The following is a 12,804-nucleotide window of genomic DNA, read 5'->3' on the forward strand; positions in this document are numbered from 1 at the left end:
AGGAGTCCACCTTCCACGTAGTAAAACCAAGCATCATTACTCACCTCCACGAGTCGTCCAATGTTGGCGATGTGTGGGGAGGAATCGCTCACAGTTTCGTCTTTCTCCATCTGAGGATCAGAAATGCCAAAATAAGAAATGCCCAGCTTTGATCCAGGATTTAATTACATTAGAATATACGCTGATGGAATAACCACAAACTGATTCTGAGTTCACAGAGTCCCACAGTTAAGAAGTTGTCCAGGATCAGATTTCAGCAAAGACATACCTGGAGTCCATGGAAGAAATTTGGCAAGTTCCTTAGCAGACGTCAAGTAAGTGAATATTACCAATAACTATAAGTGAGTTACACCAAAAACAATGATGCTTTCATTGAACTGAGAATACAGAGTCATTTCATGTAGGTGGATGGAGAGTAGCATGTGAAAACAGAATGCAAAAAAGAGGCTCATATGTCTGTCAAAATATCTCTGTACATAAAGAATAATTTACTTACCTTTTGAGTTTCCGGTGGATATGCTACCTGTAAATTCCTTATCTCTTGAATCTCTAAGTACCAAACTGAACACAGAAAAGTTTAAATTGTTCTCCTTTTCTGACAAGTGATGCCTCGGCTCCAACACAACTCCAGTATCACCCCAGATGTGATTACATTGACCCTAGAAAGGTGCCACCACGATGTTTTGATGTCTGTTCCCATCCTTTTTTCAACTCCCTTAAAGGTGCTGATGAGACTGACAGAAATCATAGCAGTTAACTGGGGACGTCAAGAGACACCAGTGGTGGCTACCGCCAATCAAAAGTGGTCTGGCGGGGAGATAAAAATAAAAATAAAACCTTGCCTGCTGCTGCTCCCAGTTCCGCTGCCGCCAGCTCCCTCTCTTCCCGGCAGTCACCACAAACTCACATGCTCCTAATCCAGATGCTGCCCTCATGCTATAACAAGCATGAGAGCAGAGCTAGGATTGGCCTGAGTGAGCTGATCGGCCGCCCGCTCAGGCACAGGGAGCCTGTACCATTTCTCCACTTGGCTGTGCAATACAGCTGGGTTGGAAAAATGTAAGTGCTCATATCGGTTTGGCCTGCCTAAGACGGCTGACCAAACCAACAGACATGCAAACTTCACAGTGCCCACCACTCCTCCTCTTGGCCCGGCCCGCCGATACCTAGATTCATTGGTTGTCAGAGAGACAGTGACCAATAAAATAATTTTAGCATTTTGCAACATCCTGACAATGAGCGGGGTGGCGGGGGGATGTTGCTCCTCCGCTATAACAGAGGGGCCGCCCCCGTCAGACAATATTCCTCACAATGAGGCTGTGGATTGCTTGGTGAGAATCTTCACCAGAAACACTTCCAGATGATAACTCATTCTTGTGATATACACTTCTACCTGCAGATGCCCTACCTCTTCAATCCATACAAAAGCACTACATCAAGAGGAGAGTCTGTGGAGAGACAGAAGAACCAAGAGACGTGCAAAAGTGATTATCCCTATTCCAAGCTGCAAACTGTGACCAGCAAAACAAAAAAACAAAAAGAAATCCCTGCACAGTAAGCCAGTTCATACACTTGCTGATAGAATGTTCCTTATTCTAAATTCTAATTTGGATCAACCAGTTTATTTGATGTTTTACTAATACATACGGAAGAAAGGGGAGAGAGGGACTTTCAACACAAAGACTTAATGTACACTTCAAACAGCAAGTCAGATTTTGCTTAACAACGGGGAATGACAAGCTGACATTTACCTCCCACTATACAACATCTTGCTCCAGTAGAGAAAGGTAAAACACTTAAAGAGTAGGAACCTGTTAACACAGCTGCAGTATGCTGCCTTGGCAACCAATAGCTGCCCAGACATAAAGAACACAAATGCCACTCAGTAAGGTCCAATACCAAACAACTCATGAACTGGGACAAACAGGCTCCACCGAGGCCCAGGGTAAAAAAAAAAAAAAAAAAAAAAAAAAAAAAACTAAATTGGATAGAGGAAGCCCCAGCAACAGTAATGGTAGAGGAGGCCAAAAGAGGGTGTAAACAGATATCTTCAACAAGACAGTCACATCTGGGAGAGCAACAGATGAGACTAACTAAAAATAAACACCTGTTCACAGAGGCAGCCCAAGAAAGCCATTACCCCGCTAAAAACATCCACATCCTGCGCCATCACCACAATTATCTGGCCATAGAATCAAACAATAGAACCAACGGGCGGGATCTGCCCTATCACAAAGGTATACCCTGGGTGGCAGAAGTATCCATGCTGAAGCAAACAAAGTGCTCTCCAGGAGGAGCTTTTATGCACCACAATGGTGTACACTCATCTCATACACTGCACTTAATCTATATACGAACAGGACTAGCACTGCATAGATGGAAATGTTGACATTCTGAGCATACCTTAAGCTATTAACAACAGGAGATAACCTGGTGGGCTACATGCGAAAGAGAGAAGGCGTGAATAAACACTTGATCTCCAACTAGCAGGTACACTACACCAAGATAGGAAGGAAAGCATCCCAAAATCCACATTCTATATAGGTTTGCAAAGCTACCTATCCATCTCTGCCACTCTCTAGCTCAAGCAGATTGAGGGGCCACAATCCAAGTCACAGATATAAATCCTGTTGCTCCCTACGAAGGTGGTAAGTTACCAAGCAGCAGTACCCCTATAACAAGGCAGACATTTATAAACTGAAAAAAAGTAGTTGCTCCCTCCCAAAGAAGAAGCAAGGCACTTGAGCAGAGTAGGTCAGATCAGCTAGAACAAATGACTGCTATACCGGATGAGCGATGCAGTACTGCAGTGCACCCTTGGGATCAAAACCACAGACATAGGTATTCAATAACTAACACCACTAGACAGAGGAAAGGTGTTTACTTTGAAACGCAGAACGCACACAAGTCACACAGTCACCTAGGCAAAGTCACCTACCTGGAAAGAACGAATGGTCACAAAACAGGTGATGACAAAACCAAGTACATTCAACTGTAGGGTAAAACCCCATCAGGGGCCAATGAGATCTTTCTAGAAAGAAGGGCTCCCTTGCAGAGGAATGAAACTCAGACACATCAGTTAGCCTGGGAACTGTGGTCAAATGAGATACAGTACAACAAGATGACCACACAGCAAGAAAGACAGCAGTCTTTCCAAGAACACAATCACACATTCAGACCCTCTTTCCAGGGAGACAGTTACAGGGTTCAACAGGGAAACTGGGAGAGGGAAGTGCAGGAGGCTATAATGAAAATTTTTGCTTTTGGACAGGGTACCCTCCCCACCCCCCAAAAGGCACTACACTCCCCAGTGATCACAGGAAGGCAGAAACAACTGGTCCTCAAAAATGGGAATATTAGTGATGCTTGTAGTTCACAGCCTTGTAAAACATTTACACCCCCATGTCGTCCACAGGGCATATGGACAAAAAGTGGTAGACCCACAGATCGGGCGTCAGCACATCCTTTGGAAGAGTCATCTAAGGCTGCATCCAGCCCATTCGCCTGGGCATTTCCAGGCCCAAACCTATGCATGTCTACAAAGGCCTAGGAGGAGTCCACAGATATGGCCACGGAGACCAAAGAAGCCGTCTAGGAACCTCAAAGCCTCCATGAACAACTTCAATAAAGTGGCCTCTTAAGTGATCTGGTATAGAGGAACCCACAGCTTTTAAATCTCCCAAAAGGTATGTGAATAACATTCCTGCAGGCACTTTGCATTACATGAGGAAAGTGCCAGACACCCCATGACAATTTCCCATCTATTCGGCCTACAAAAATAGTCAGTTAGGCAGGATGGCAAGAGGGGAGCAGTGCCGAAAAATCAGGAAGCAGAAACTCTAGGCCCTCCGTACCTTGTACAGAGGACGGAAACGTGAGACTAGGTGATGACGAGCCATCTCACAGTGGAGGTCTTGTGCAGATGTGGGCCTATTCACAAACTGACATGACTATATACAACAATGTCTCACTAAAGAGCAACTAGGATTCTGACAAAGAACGAAGAGTAAACAAAATTCTAGGCAAAGTGTTGCCACCTTATGCAATACCTTCTTGAAGGATTTAAAGTCCTCAGTAGGGATTACTGCATGGTCATTGGAAAAAACTGCAGCAGAATAGCAGAGGGAATGTAGGTTCCATTACCGATACTTGGGACCTTCGAGAGTATGAGTAAGAACAAAGCTATTCCACTGCCTCTAACTTTGGGGCAACAAAGTTCTCAAGGTTTGAGCAAGAATCACAGGAGTCTCAAAAGAAGATCATCCTATACGTTGTGAAAAAAGAGTTAAAGACCTCAACATAAAGTCAAGAAGGTACAATCAAATACGCGTCTTAAAGGGTGTGCAGAGTTCAACCTGCCCAGAGAGAGAAAATGTGAATCTGAAGATTTTTTTAAACGGCTGGTACAGCACCTTTGGTGGCCAGACTGTGGCCTTATCTGTATGATATGAAAACAGAAAACAATTTGGAACATTTTTGGCAAGCACTGAAGAGTCAACTGACCTCAGAGCACTGTTGTGGTGTCATACAGGCTCGGTGACAACATATTCATGGAGGCACACAAGTTATTTTGGAGCCGAGGCAACACCTGCCAGCTGGGGTCTATTTCAACTTTCCGAGTAATCAGGAAAGTAAATAAGGTCGCAATATCTATGGAATGAAATGTACATATGGAACAGCTTTTGTATTTATATGTATTTTAGAAGGTGTCTTCTATTGTTGTTTACCCATATTCTGCTATTAAATGCTAAAGCTGCAGTGAGTAAATACGATCCAGCAACAGACTCCTCTCAACATCCATCAACTTTTATAGCTGAAATATGGCATTTTAATAGCGCTCAATCTACAAGTAGTAGGCTTCTAGGGTGCTTTTCTAGGTCCAGAACAGACTTTCTAAATAGTTTTCAGGTTTGCATCAAACTGGAGTCTCATATCGTTTGGTGGTCATGTGTGCTCTGTTCTCTATCAACATTAACTTGCCAGGCCCCAACAGTTTTGATCTTATTTCCAAAAACCTATACTTGCCAACTTAGTGTCCTTCATCGGTTTGTCTATTAGCTTTGGTCTACCATTTGATCTTGTTGCTGGCGTGGTTCCGTTTACTCACTGGTTTGGGTTTTTCAAGTGAAGATTCATGTTGTGGAGCCTTCTTCTAGTGAAATGATGCTTCAGCATGTAACTTGGTGAGGGTAAATTGCTTGCTTTGCCTCCTAACATGGTGTGCATTGCTGTTTGGTTTCACACAATTGTTGTGCTGTGTGAACAAAAGACCAATAAACAGGCAAAGTCTATAGGGTGACATTTTTTCAGAAGTCCAGCCACCGAATACTGCTGCTATTATGTAGAGTTGTCAGTTTATGTCTCTCTGTCTTATTGACATGTTTCAGGTGCACAAATAAGGGTCTAAACAGAGTTGTATGTAATTAAGATTCAGAATACAGTAGAGGGACTGGGAGATTTTTAGATTGGTCCAGTGCACAACCTCCGAAAAGCCAAATACAAAATAATTAGGTACTCTGTTCCAAGGGGATAACCACCGGTCAGCTAGGCACTTCTATAAAGTAGAAGCAAGAACCCTCAAACACCCAATGGTTTTCATGCTTCATCATTGGGCCTGTTCCTCGTCGTAATTAAGATTCAGCACAGAGCTGTTTAACCCTTTCACTGCAAGGCCTTTCGCCCCCCCTCCAACCACAAGTGCCAAACCTTTTTTTTGGCTACATGGGGTAGTTCGCCCTTAGGGTCCCCCCCCCAAATTACCTTTAGTCCACAAACAAATTTGCATCCTTTTTTCCCCAACATCCTGGAAATTCCGAAGGTACCCAGGGTTTGTGGATTTCCCTGGAGGGAACTGAGAAATGAGCCAAAATACAGCTAATTTGGGTTTTGGGTCTCGCTCACTGCGCTTTGGACGCGAGTCGGCACGTTGTCCCCTCCAACTCAGTCAACAGTTACGCAGCTTATTCACACTCACAACTGATATATCTCCCCCCTCTTTCCCCATCCTCCTCGACAGGTACGGCCCATCCTCACTCTTGTAATTAAAACATGCATATTGGCACCCAGATATGTCCCCAGTTATCTGTTACACAGTTTCTAGGTTGTATTTTTTATGCAAAACAACGCAACTGCACCGTACTGGATTACAAATATATGCAGTCAGACTGTAAAATCCTGAATCGTGTATTGCAAGAATGTTTATGTATAATGTTTAATAAACAGATTTACAAAAAAAGAAAAAAGAAAAAAAAATTGGGGGTTTGGGGGCAAAATGTGCTGCAGATGAAAGATTCCGTTTTTTCCCCCTGAAAATGGCATAAATGAATGGTTTCCAGTGCTAAATTCACCATCTTCTGAGCTTTCAGGAACTGACAGATTGGACTCCGAAAACCTCATTTTTCAACACAGTTTTGGCATTTTACAGGGACATAGACCATTTTTCCTATTCTTTTGTGCTTTCAACCTCCTTCCAGTTAGTGGTAGAAATGGGTGTGAACCCAATGGTGGATCTCAGAAAGCTAAACATTTCTGAAGAGTAGACAAAATTTCCAATTCAGCAAGGGGTCATCCTTCAAGGTTTTCTAAAGAAAGTAAAAGTTAAAATAAAAAATATTGAAAATGAGTTGAATAAAACAGCCATTTTTGTCTAAGTTTTCATCTGTAACATTTTCTACCTATGGTAGATTTTCGAAAGGAATATGCTGTTACGTCTGCTGGACCCTTCTGGTTGCGGGGATATATAGGGCTTGTATGTTCAAAGAGAACCCCATGTACGCAGAGCCAATACCTGAGCTGAACCTTGCAATGGTTCTTCTGGGTATATAGTAATTCTTTTGGTAAATATTAAGAGTGAAAAATAGGTATCAAGGAAACCTGTGTATTTCTGAAATGGGCACAAGATATGGAGTTTAGAAGCAGAGGTTATCTACACATTTCTTAATTTGGGGATACCCATACTAGCATGTGAATTTGAGGGAATTTCTCAAAATGACTTTCTTACACACTGTCTTACATTTGAAAGGCACAAATGTAGAGAAAGACAATTGGTAATAACACTTGTTCTACTATTCTGTGTTCCCCTAAGTCTCCAGATAAAAATCGTACTTCCCTTGTGTGGGTAGGCCTAGTGGCCACAACAAGAAACAGCCAAAAACCCAACAGGGATACATCAAATTTTTTCCCCCAAAACTGAACCTTTTTTTGCAACAAACTTACATTTTTTCAAACTAGGGGAATCCAGGATGGAGTGACTTGTGTGGCTCTCACCAGGCTCTGTTACCCAGAATCCCTTGCAAATCCCAATTCGTCTAAAAAAACATTTATCTCACGTTTCTGGGATGGAAAGTTCTGGTATCTGAGGGAAGCCACAAATTTCCTACCACCCAAATTTCCTACCACCCAGCTGTTCCCTCAGACTCCAGATAAAAATGATACCTCATTTGTGTAGGTGGGCCAAGTGCCTGCTGCAGGGAAGGGCCAAAAACTTCTAGAAATTCAGGGGAACCAAAGCGGGTCCAAAAGGGGAGTTTTCTTTTTTTTTTAAATGCGTTTTTAGGTTGAATCAGCTTTGGGCACCCACATAGGTGGGGCAGAGTTTCCATCAGTACAGATAGGGCAATGCGGGGTGGTAGGAATTTTGTGGAGTCCAGAAGTTTACATCACAGATGTAGGGAAAATGCATGATTTCGGGCAAAGATGGGGGTTTGCATTGCATTGGGGGTATGAAAATGGTGTGGGGTGCATGTGAAGCACACCACCCTGGACTCCCCCAGATGTTTAGTTTTCAGACGTGTCTGAGTTTGGTAGGTTTTTGCAGGTGGCAGCGTAAGAAGTCTAAAAAGTACAGCTGCTCACCATTCCAAGTGGGACAATATTAGGAGTTTGCCAAGCTCTCCCAGCCCATATGCAAAACCAACACCCAAAAGAGTCAAATGGCGTTTGCTTGCCACTGGGATTAGAGGCTTTAGTTGGAGGGAGGGAGGAAATCAGAAAGACTGCTGCCCCATTCAGTTGGGTTGGGGGCATAACCATGCCCATGGTGGTGGCTAGACCTCACCCCCTCTTTTTTTTTTAATTTCCTAGTAACTCATCCTCGGGGGAGGGGGGGTCTGCTCAGTGTCCCCATTTATGGGGGGAATAGCCATGCCCATGGCCGCCCTAACCCTTCTTTTTGTCTATTAAAATATTACCTGGCATCTACTGGGCTACCTACCTGCCCCCACCCCCCAAAAAATTAAAAAAATGGAAGTAAAGGGGGAGCAAAGGACCTTACCCAAAGGGCCGCTCCACCTTCCCTGGTGGCGTGGATCCTGGTTGGGGATTGCACTCTTGAGGCAGGGATCCACTAGGGGGAGGTACCTTCGGAAAGGTGAGATTCTCCCCTTTCCAATAAAAGCTCTCCCATTGAAATCGGTGATCAGAGGGCTAAGATGTGCCCCTGAGCACCAAAGAAAAAAAAAAGATGAGCCGATCAGCTCATCATTTCCCCCTGTAATGACATTGGCGCACATGGCATGCCGATCTTCATTACAGGGTGGGGATATTTTTAGCCTTGGTTGCTGGGGAAGCTCTTCATGAGCCCTGCAGCGTCGCACAGCTCCCGGCCATCCGACACATGCAAAGGGGTAAAGAAGCATGGAGCAAGTCGTGTTTACATATTGCTCCAATGGCCCAGAATGATGGACACAGGGGGGCATGGCTTCATGCAGAGGAAGATGGCCACAACCCAGGTCAGCTCAGACACCGAATTTACAATCATCCCACATCCAATCGCTAATCCGCCCACAGCAGGGAGGATTGATTGACATTCTCCCCAACCCCCGATCCCAAATGCGAAGGAGGCAGGGATGCGATTGAGGGCCCCTAAGTCTCACATGACCCTGCACGACCGAATGTAGCCACATAGCTCCTTGGTGTGTACGTCAGAGGATGGGAGACCAGGACCGAAGGGCCCTAGTCGGACTTGGGGACTAACGACAAAGTGAAGAAGGGGCAGACTGGGGGCCCAGGACGAGGAGCGGGCCCTCCCTATCGGAGCACTGTCCCTAGGAGCAAAGGGCGCCAGCAAGGCCAGCGGCTCCCCTGAGACAGAACTGGGGCCGCCAGGTCTCATCTCCAGAGATCTGCACTTCTGGACTAATTGCCTGCCCCACGAGGTCTACTGAAATCGCAATGCGATGACAGTTGGTGGCCGACAGGGGGAAGCATTCAGAACCAGACCACGCACCAGTACACAAGAGAGGCCGGGTGAGTGGGGAATGCAACTGTGTTGGAGTTTACCGTCAGGCTGGGCTCTCCGCTCAGTAAGCGGCAGAGCAGTGACTAAACTGTACGTGGGGGGTCACTCTAATAAACTAGGCAGTGGGAGCTTGGGAGATCCTGCCGAGTGGCATATATTGCTCTGTGGAATGTAGGACTGACTGCGCAGGGGTGAATAACACTTCCTTTGTGTGGCATTCTCCCTAGGGATTCAATAGGGTGCACTGATCCATTGCATTTAATAGTATTGTTCTGAAGACTGATGAGCGCCACAATTTGGGACTCAGACATCAGTGGGGGAAAGCCCTATAAATTGATAACCAGCCACTTTGGCAAGGGAAAAACCCTACCTCAGAGAAATAACGGTGCAGGAAACGGATGGGGTAAAGAAGACACGTAGTAAACACTGACTGCCACCCAGTGGAGGTAAGAACCACACTAAAAATAATGACCTGGAACATTAATGGGTTGGGAGGCAAAATTAAGTGAACCATGGTATTACAATATGTGAAACTACAATCCTTGGACATTGTCTTCTTGCAAGAGGACCCAACTAAAGTGCAACCGACACCGGTGCTGCGGACCTTTTTCTACAGAGTAGACCAGATGATGCACCATCTCCTATGGCAGTGGTTCCCAAACTGTGCGCCGCGGCTCCTTGGTGCGCCGTCAAAATTAGCCAGGGGCACCGCACACAGTCTGGAAACCACTCGGAGGTGCTTTTAATCGGTAGCTTTTCACCGTGGTTTTGGAAACAAAACCCCCTGCATTAATTATTGTGACCAGCGGAGGGCGCCAGAGTACCATTAATAATATCCCTATGACAAAAGAAAAGAAATAGTTTAAAATAAATGGTTTTCAGGAACCTGAACGAGAGAATTAAGAAGTCAAACTGTAAATAGTGTAGGTACAGGTACAGGCTGGGATTACGTTCCCCCACCCGCCAAAAAAAAGTAACATAATGGGGAGCCGTGGCCAACACGGCCAATAGGTCAAAGGAGCGAGGGATCGAAAAAGTTTGGGAACCACTGTCCTATGGAATGTGGGGAGGTGGGGAAGGGGGCTGGTGTGCAGGTTGCACTGCAGAAGCTCCAAAGGGGAGTGTATGATGTTGGTCTGGCAATTCCAGTTGTCCCTAATTATTACTGGGCTTCACAATTAGTTGTCAAAAATGAATGGGTATATGCAGACCATCAGGAACCAGCTCTTACGGTGGATAGGGAGGGAATGGGACCCAGAGACTATCCTAGGCTCCTATATACAAAAGGGCAGAGACAAGATTTACAAATGCATACGGGGACAGTCAGCAGTATCGCTTGGCACCCCCAAGATTTCTGGGGTGGGCAGGGAAAGCAACGGAGTAATCCCCCATCGGACAGTGATAAGCTGTCTTAAGTGGGCAGGCTGGAGTGCTTCTCCAAGTAGGCGCTCCTAGATATTGAAGGATATTTGAAGAGGACAGGAGCCCCCAACCCTTTGAGGAAGTACATGCGGAGTTCCAACTGGCAAAGTCCAAACATCGCTACCTACAAGTAGTGCACGCCCTAAAGGTGCCTTGGCCTGGGCGGAAGAATCTTCTCCCCTAGAAGACAGATTACTATTCGACCCAGGGATGGAAAAAGCTATTTCACTTACATAGAAAACAATTATGAATAACACCCCCAATTGTGAATTTTGGGACACCCGCTGATGTTATGCTACAATGTGATATACTAAATCCTGTTGATGCACCAAAACATGCTTGCATCGTATATTGCCAATGCTATTGGTCCTCAGATAAAAAGAAGCTAAAAATAAATAAATAATAAAAATAAAAACAAAAACACAAAAAAAAAAAAAGAGAATGATGGACACAAGCGTTTTATCTTTTAAGAATACAGAATACATTCCACAAAGTTTCATAAATCCCAATTTTGTTACAGATCTAAATATACAAAAGCTAGCTTCCGAGGCTTCTATAAGTCGCTGTCACAGGTCTGGCAGAAATCATTCAAGTATATACCGTCAAATATCTAGTCGAGATATGTCAAACATTCCTGTATTGCTCTCTCTGTAAATCGAAGTTTTTTTTTTAGAGTGCGGCAGAGCCAGCAGCTGCTCTAACTGATAGCCACATCATTTCGACAGCAGTCTTTTCAGAAAGAAGTATGTAAAAGCTGATCAGCTTTACGCATTAGCTGGTTAACATTTTAGCATTCTGTCTTGACAGTTTGAATTTGAAGCCTGATACGAGTGTGTCTTGGAAGTAGGCAATCCTGTTCATTAGTAGCTAAATCTGCTCACTCTCCCAAAAGTGATGTATTTCAGGAGACAAGTATGATAATGATGTACAAGTTTGCTGTTGACTTAAGGCTAGGGGGTGGGCATGAATGTGCTAACTAACATCTTCTCAGCTGTGCCAAAAGCACCAATCCGAGTTGCTAACCTAGGAAGTGCAAGAAAAGGTCACAGGCAACACAATAGGCTATGTTTGACAGCATGAAAAATGAGAAATAGTTTAAGGGAAACCGTTCTTAAGAACGATCAATAAAAATAAAAATAAAAATTTCTAAGAGCTTCGTACAACAATTTCAACCACGGCACCATATCATTGACCCAGTTTAATGCAGCTATTAGACCACAAAGCAGCAGTAGAGTACAGATTTTCGATCCACCTGCTTTGCATGCTCTGTGGTCAACATTCCTGATTAATAACAGTGTACCGGATCCCGGTTCCACTTTGCTTGTTTTTTTTGTTTAAAGATTTCAGTACATCCTAGAGCTCTACAGGAGTCATGCTGTGGCTTAGGAGCAATACTCAACAAGTGTACAGTAAACATGGGAGTTCAGAATGAGCAACAGAACATTCTCCAGTTTGTGGGGTAACTCTGTCTCTGGGTGATCAAGCCATTAAGAGGGTGGAAGATGTTCCTCAGTTTCTCTTGCTGCAAGAGCTTGCAGCATTTAAAAGAAGTCTAATTGCCAGTATTTATAGTTATATAAAACAGGCAACTTTGAATTTTAATCAGACAGGCTACCGGGGAGCAATGTTAGACCGATTCGACTTAAGTTCAGCTCTCTATTTCCTTTGAAGGGAGTTGGTCATGATGATGTGCTGACTGTGTCCAGAAAATGATAGTGACACTAGCTTACTTTCAATGTCACCCATCCCAAAAACCCTAAATGCCCAGCTTCTACACAGAGGGTGGGGCTGCAAGGGACTTGGAACATCAAACCAAGGTGGTCTAATTGTTTGGAATCTGGGATTACCCACCAACCTTTGACCCTTCAGTCCAAAATATAATACATATTTCGCAAGACGCAGCCCACGGGAGGAGAACAAGGGAAAATGAGTTGTACAAATGTTGTATTGCCTTCATTGTGTATACTTCAAGAGACATAGCCATAAGCACACAGTAACGAACATAAGCTTTTAAAGTGAACACACTGAAGCCAAAGGGTGGACATCTCGCTGCACAACCTTGTTGAACGTTTTAAAAAACAAAATGGAAGCAAGAGTCCAGAAGATGTCTAGAGCATACTAGTTATATCCCTAGAGCTGATAAA

At 44.4% G+C, this 12,804-nt stretch overlaps 1 protein-coding gene across 4 annotated transcripts in view; it reads right to left on the minus strand.

Moving 5' to 3' along the window:
* CAPZB (capping actin protein of muscle Z-line subunit beta) overlaps positions 1 to 12,804 on the minus strand; it is a 185,091-nt gene that overhangs the window by 30,053 nt on the left and 142,234 nt on the right. For all 4 annotated transcript variants that reach the window (XM_069240156.1, XM_069240155.1, XM_069240158.1 and 1 more), the window contains exon 7: positions 45 to 110. In XM_069240156.1, coding sequence (XP_069096257.1) covers positions 45 to 110 — 66 coding nt within the window. The remainder of the gene's footprint in view (positions 1 to 44; positions 111 to 12,804) is intronic.

This window comes from Pleurodeles waltl, chromosome 6, assembly GCF_031143425.1.
Source record: "Pleurodeles waltl isolate 20211129_DDA chromosome 6, aPleWal1.hap1.20221129, whole genome shotgun sequence".
Taxonomy (NCBI): domain Eukaryota; kingdom Metazoa; phylum Chordata; class Amphibia; order Caudata; family Salamandridae; genus Pleurodeles; species Pleurodeles waltl.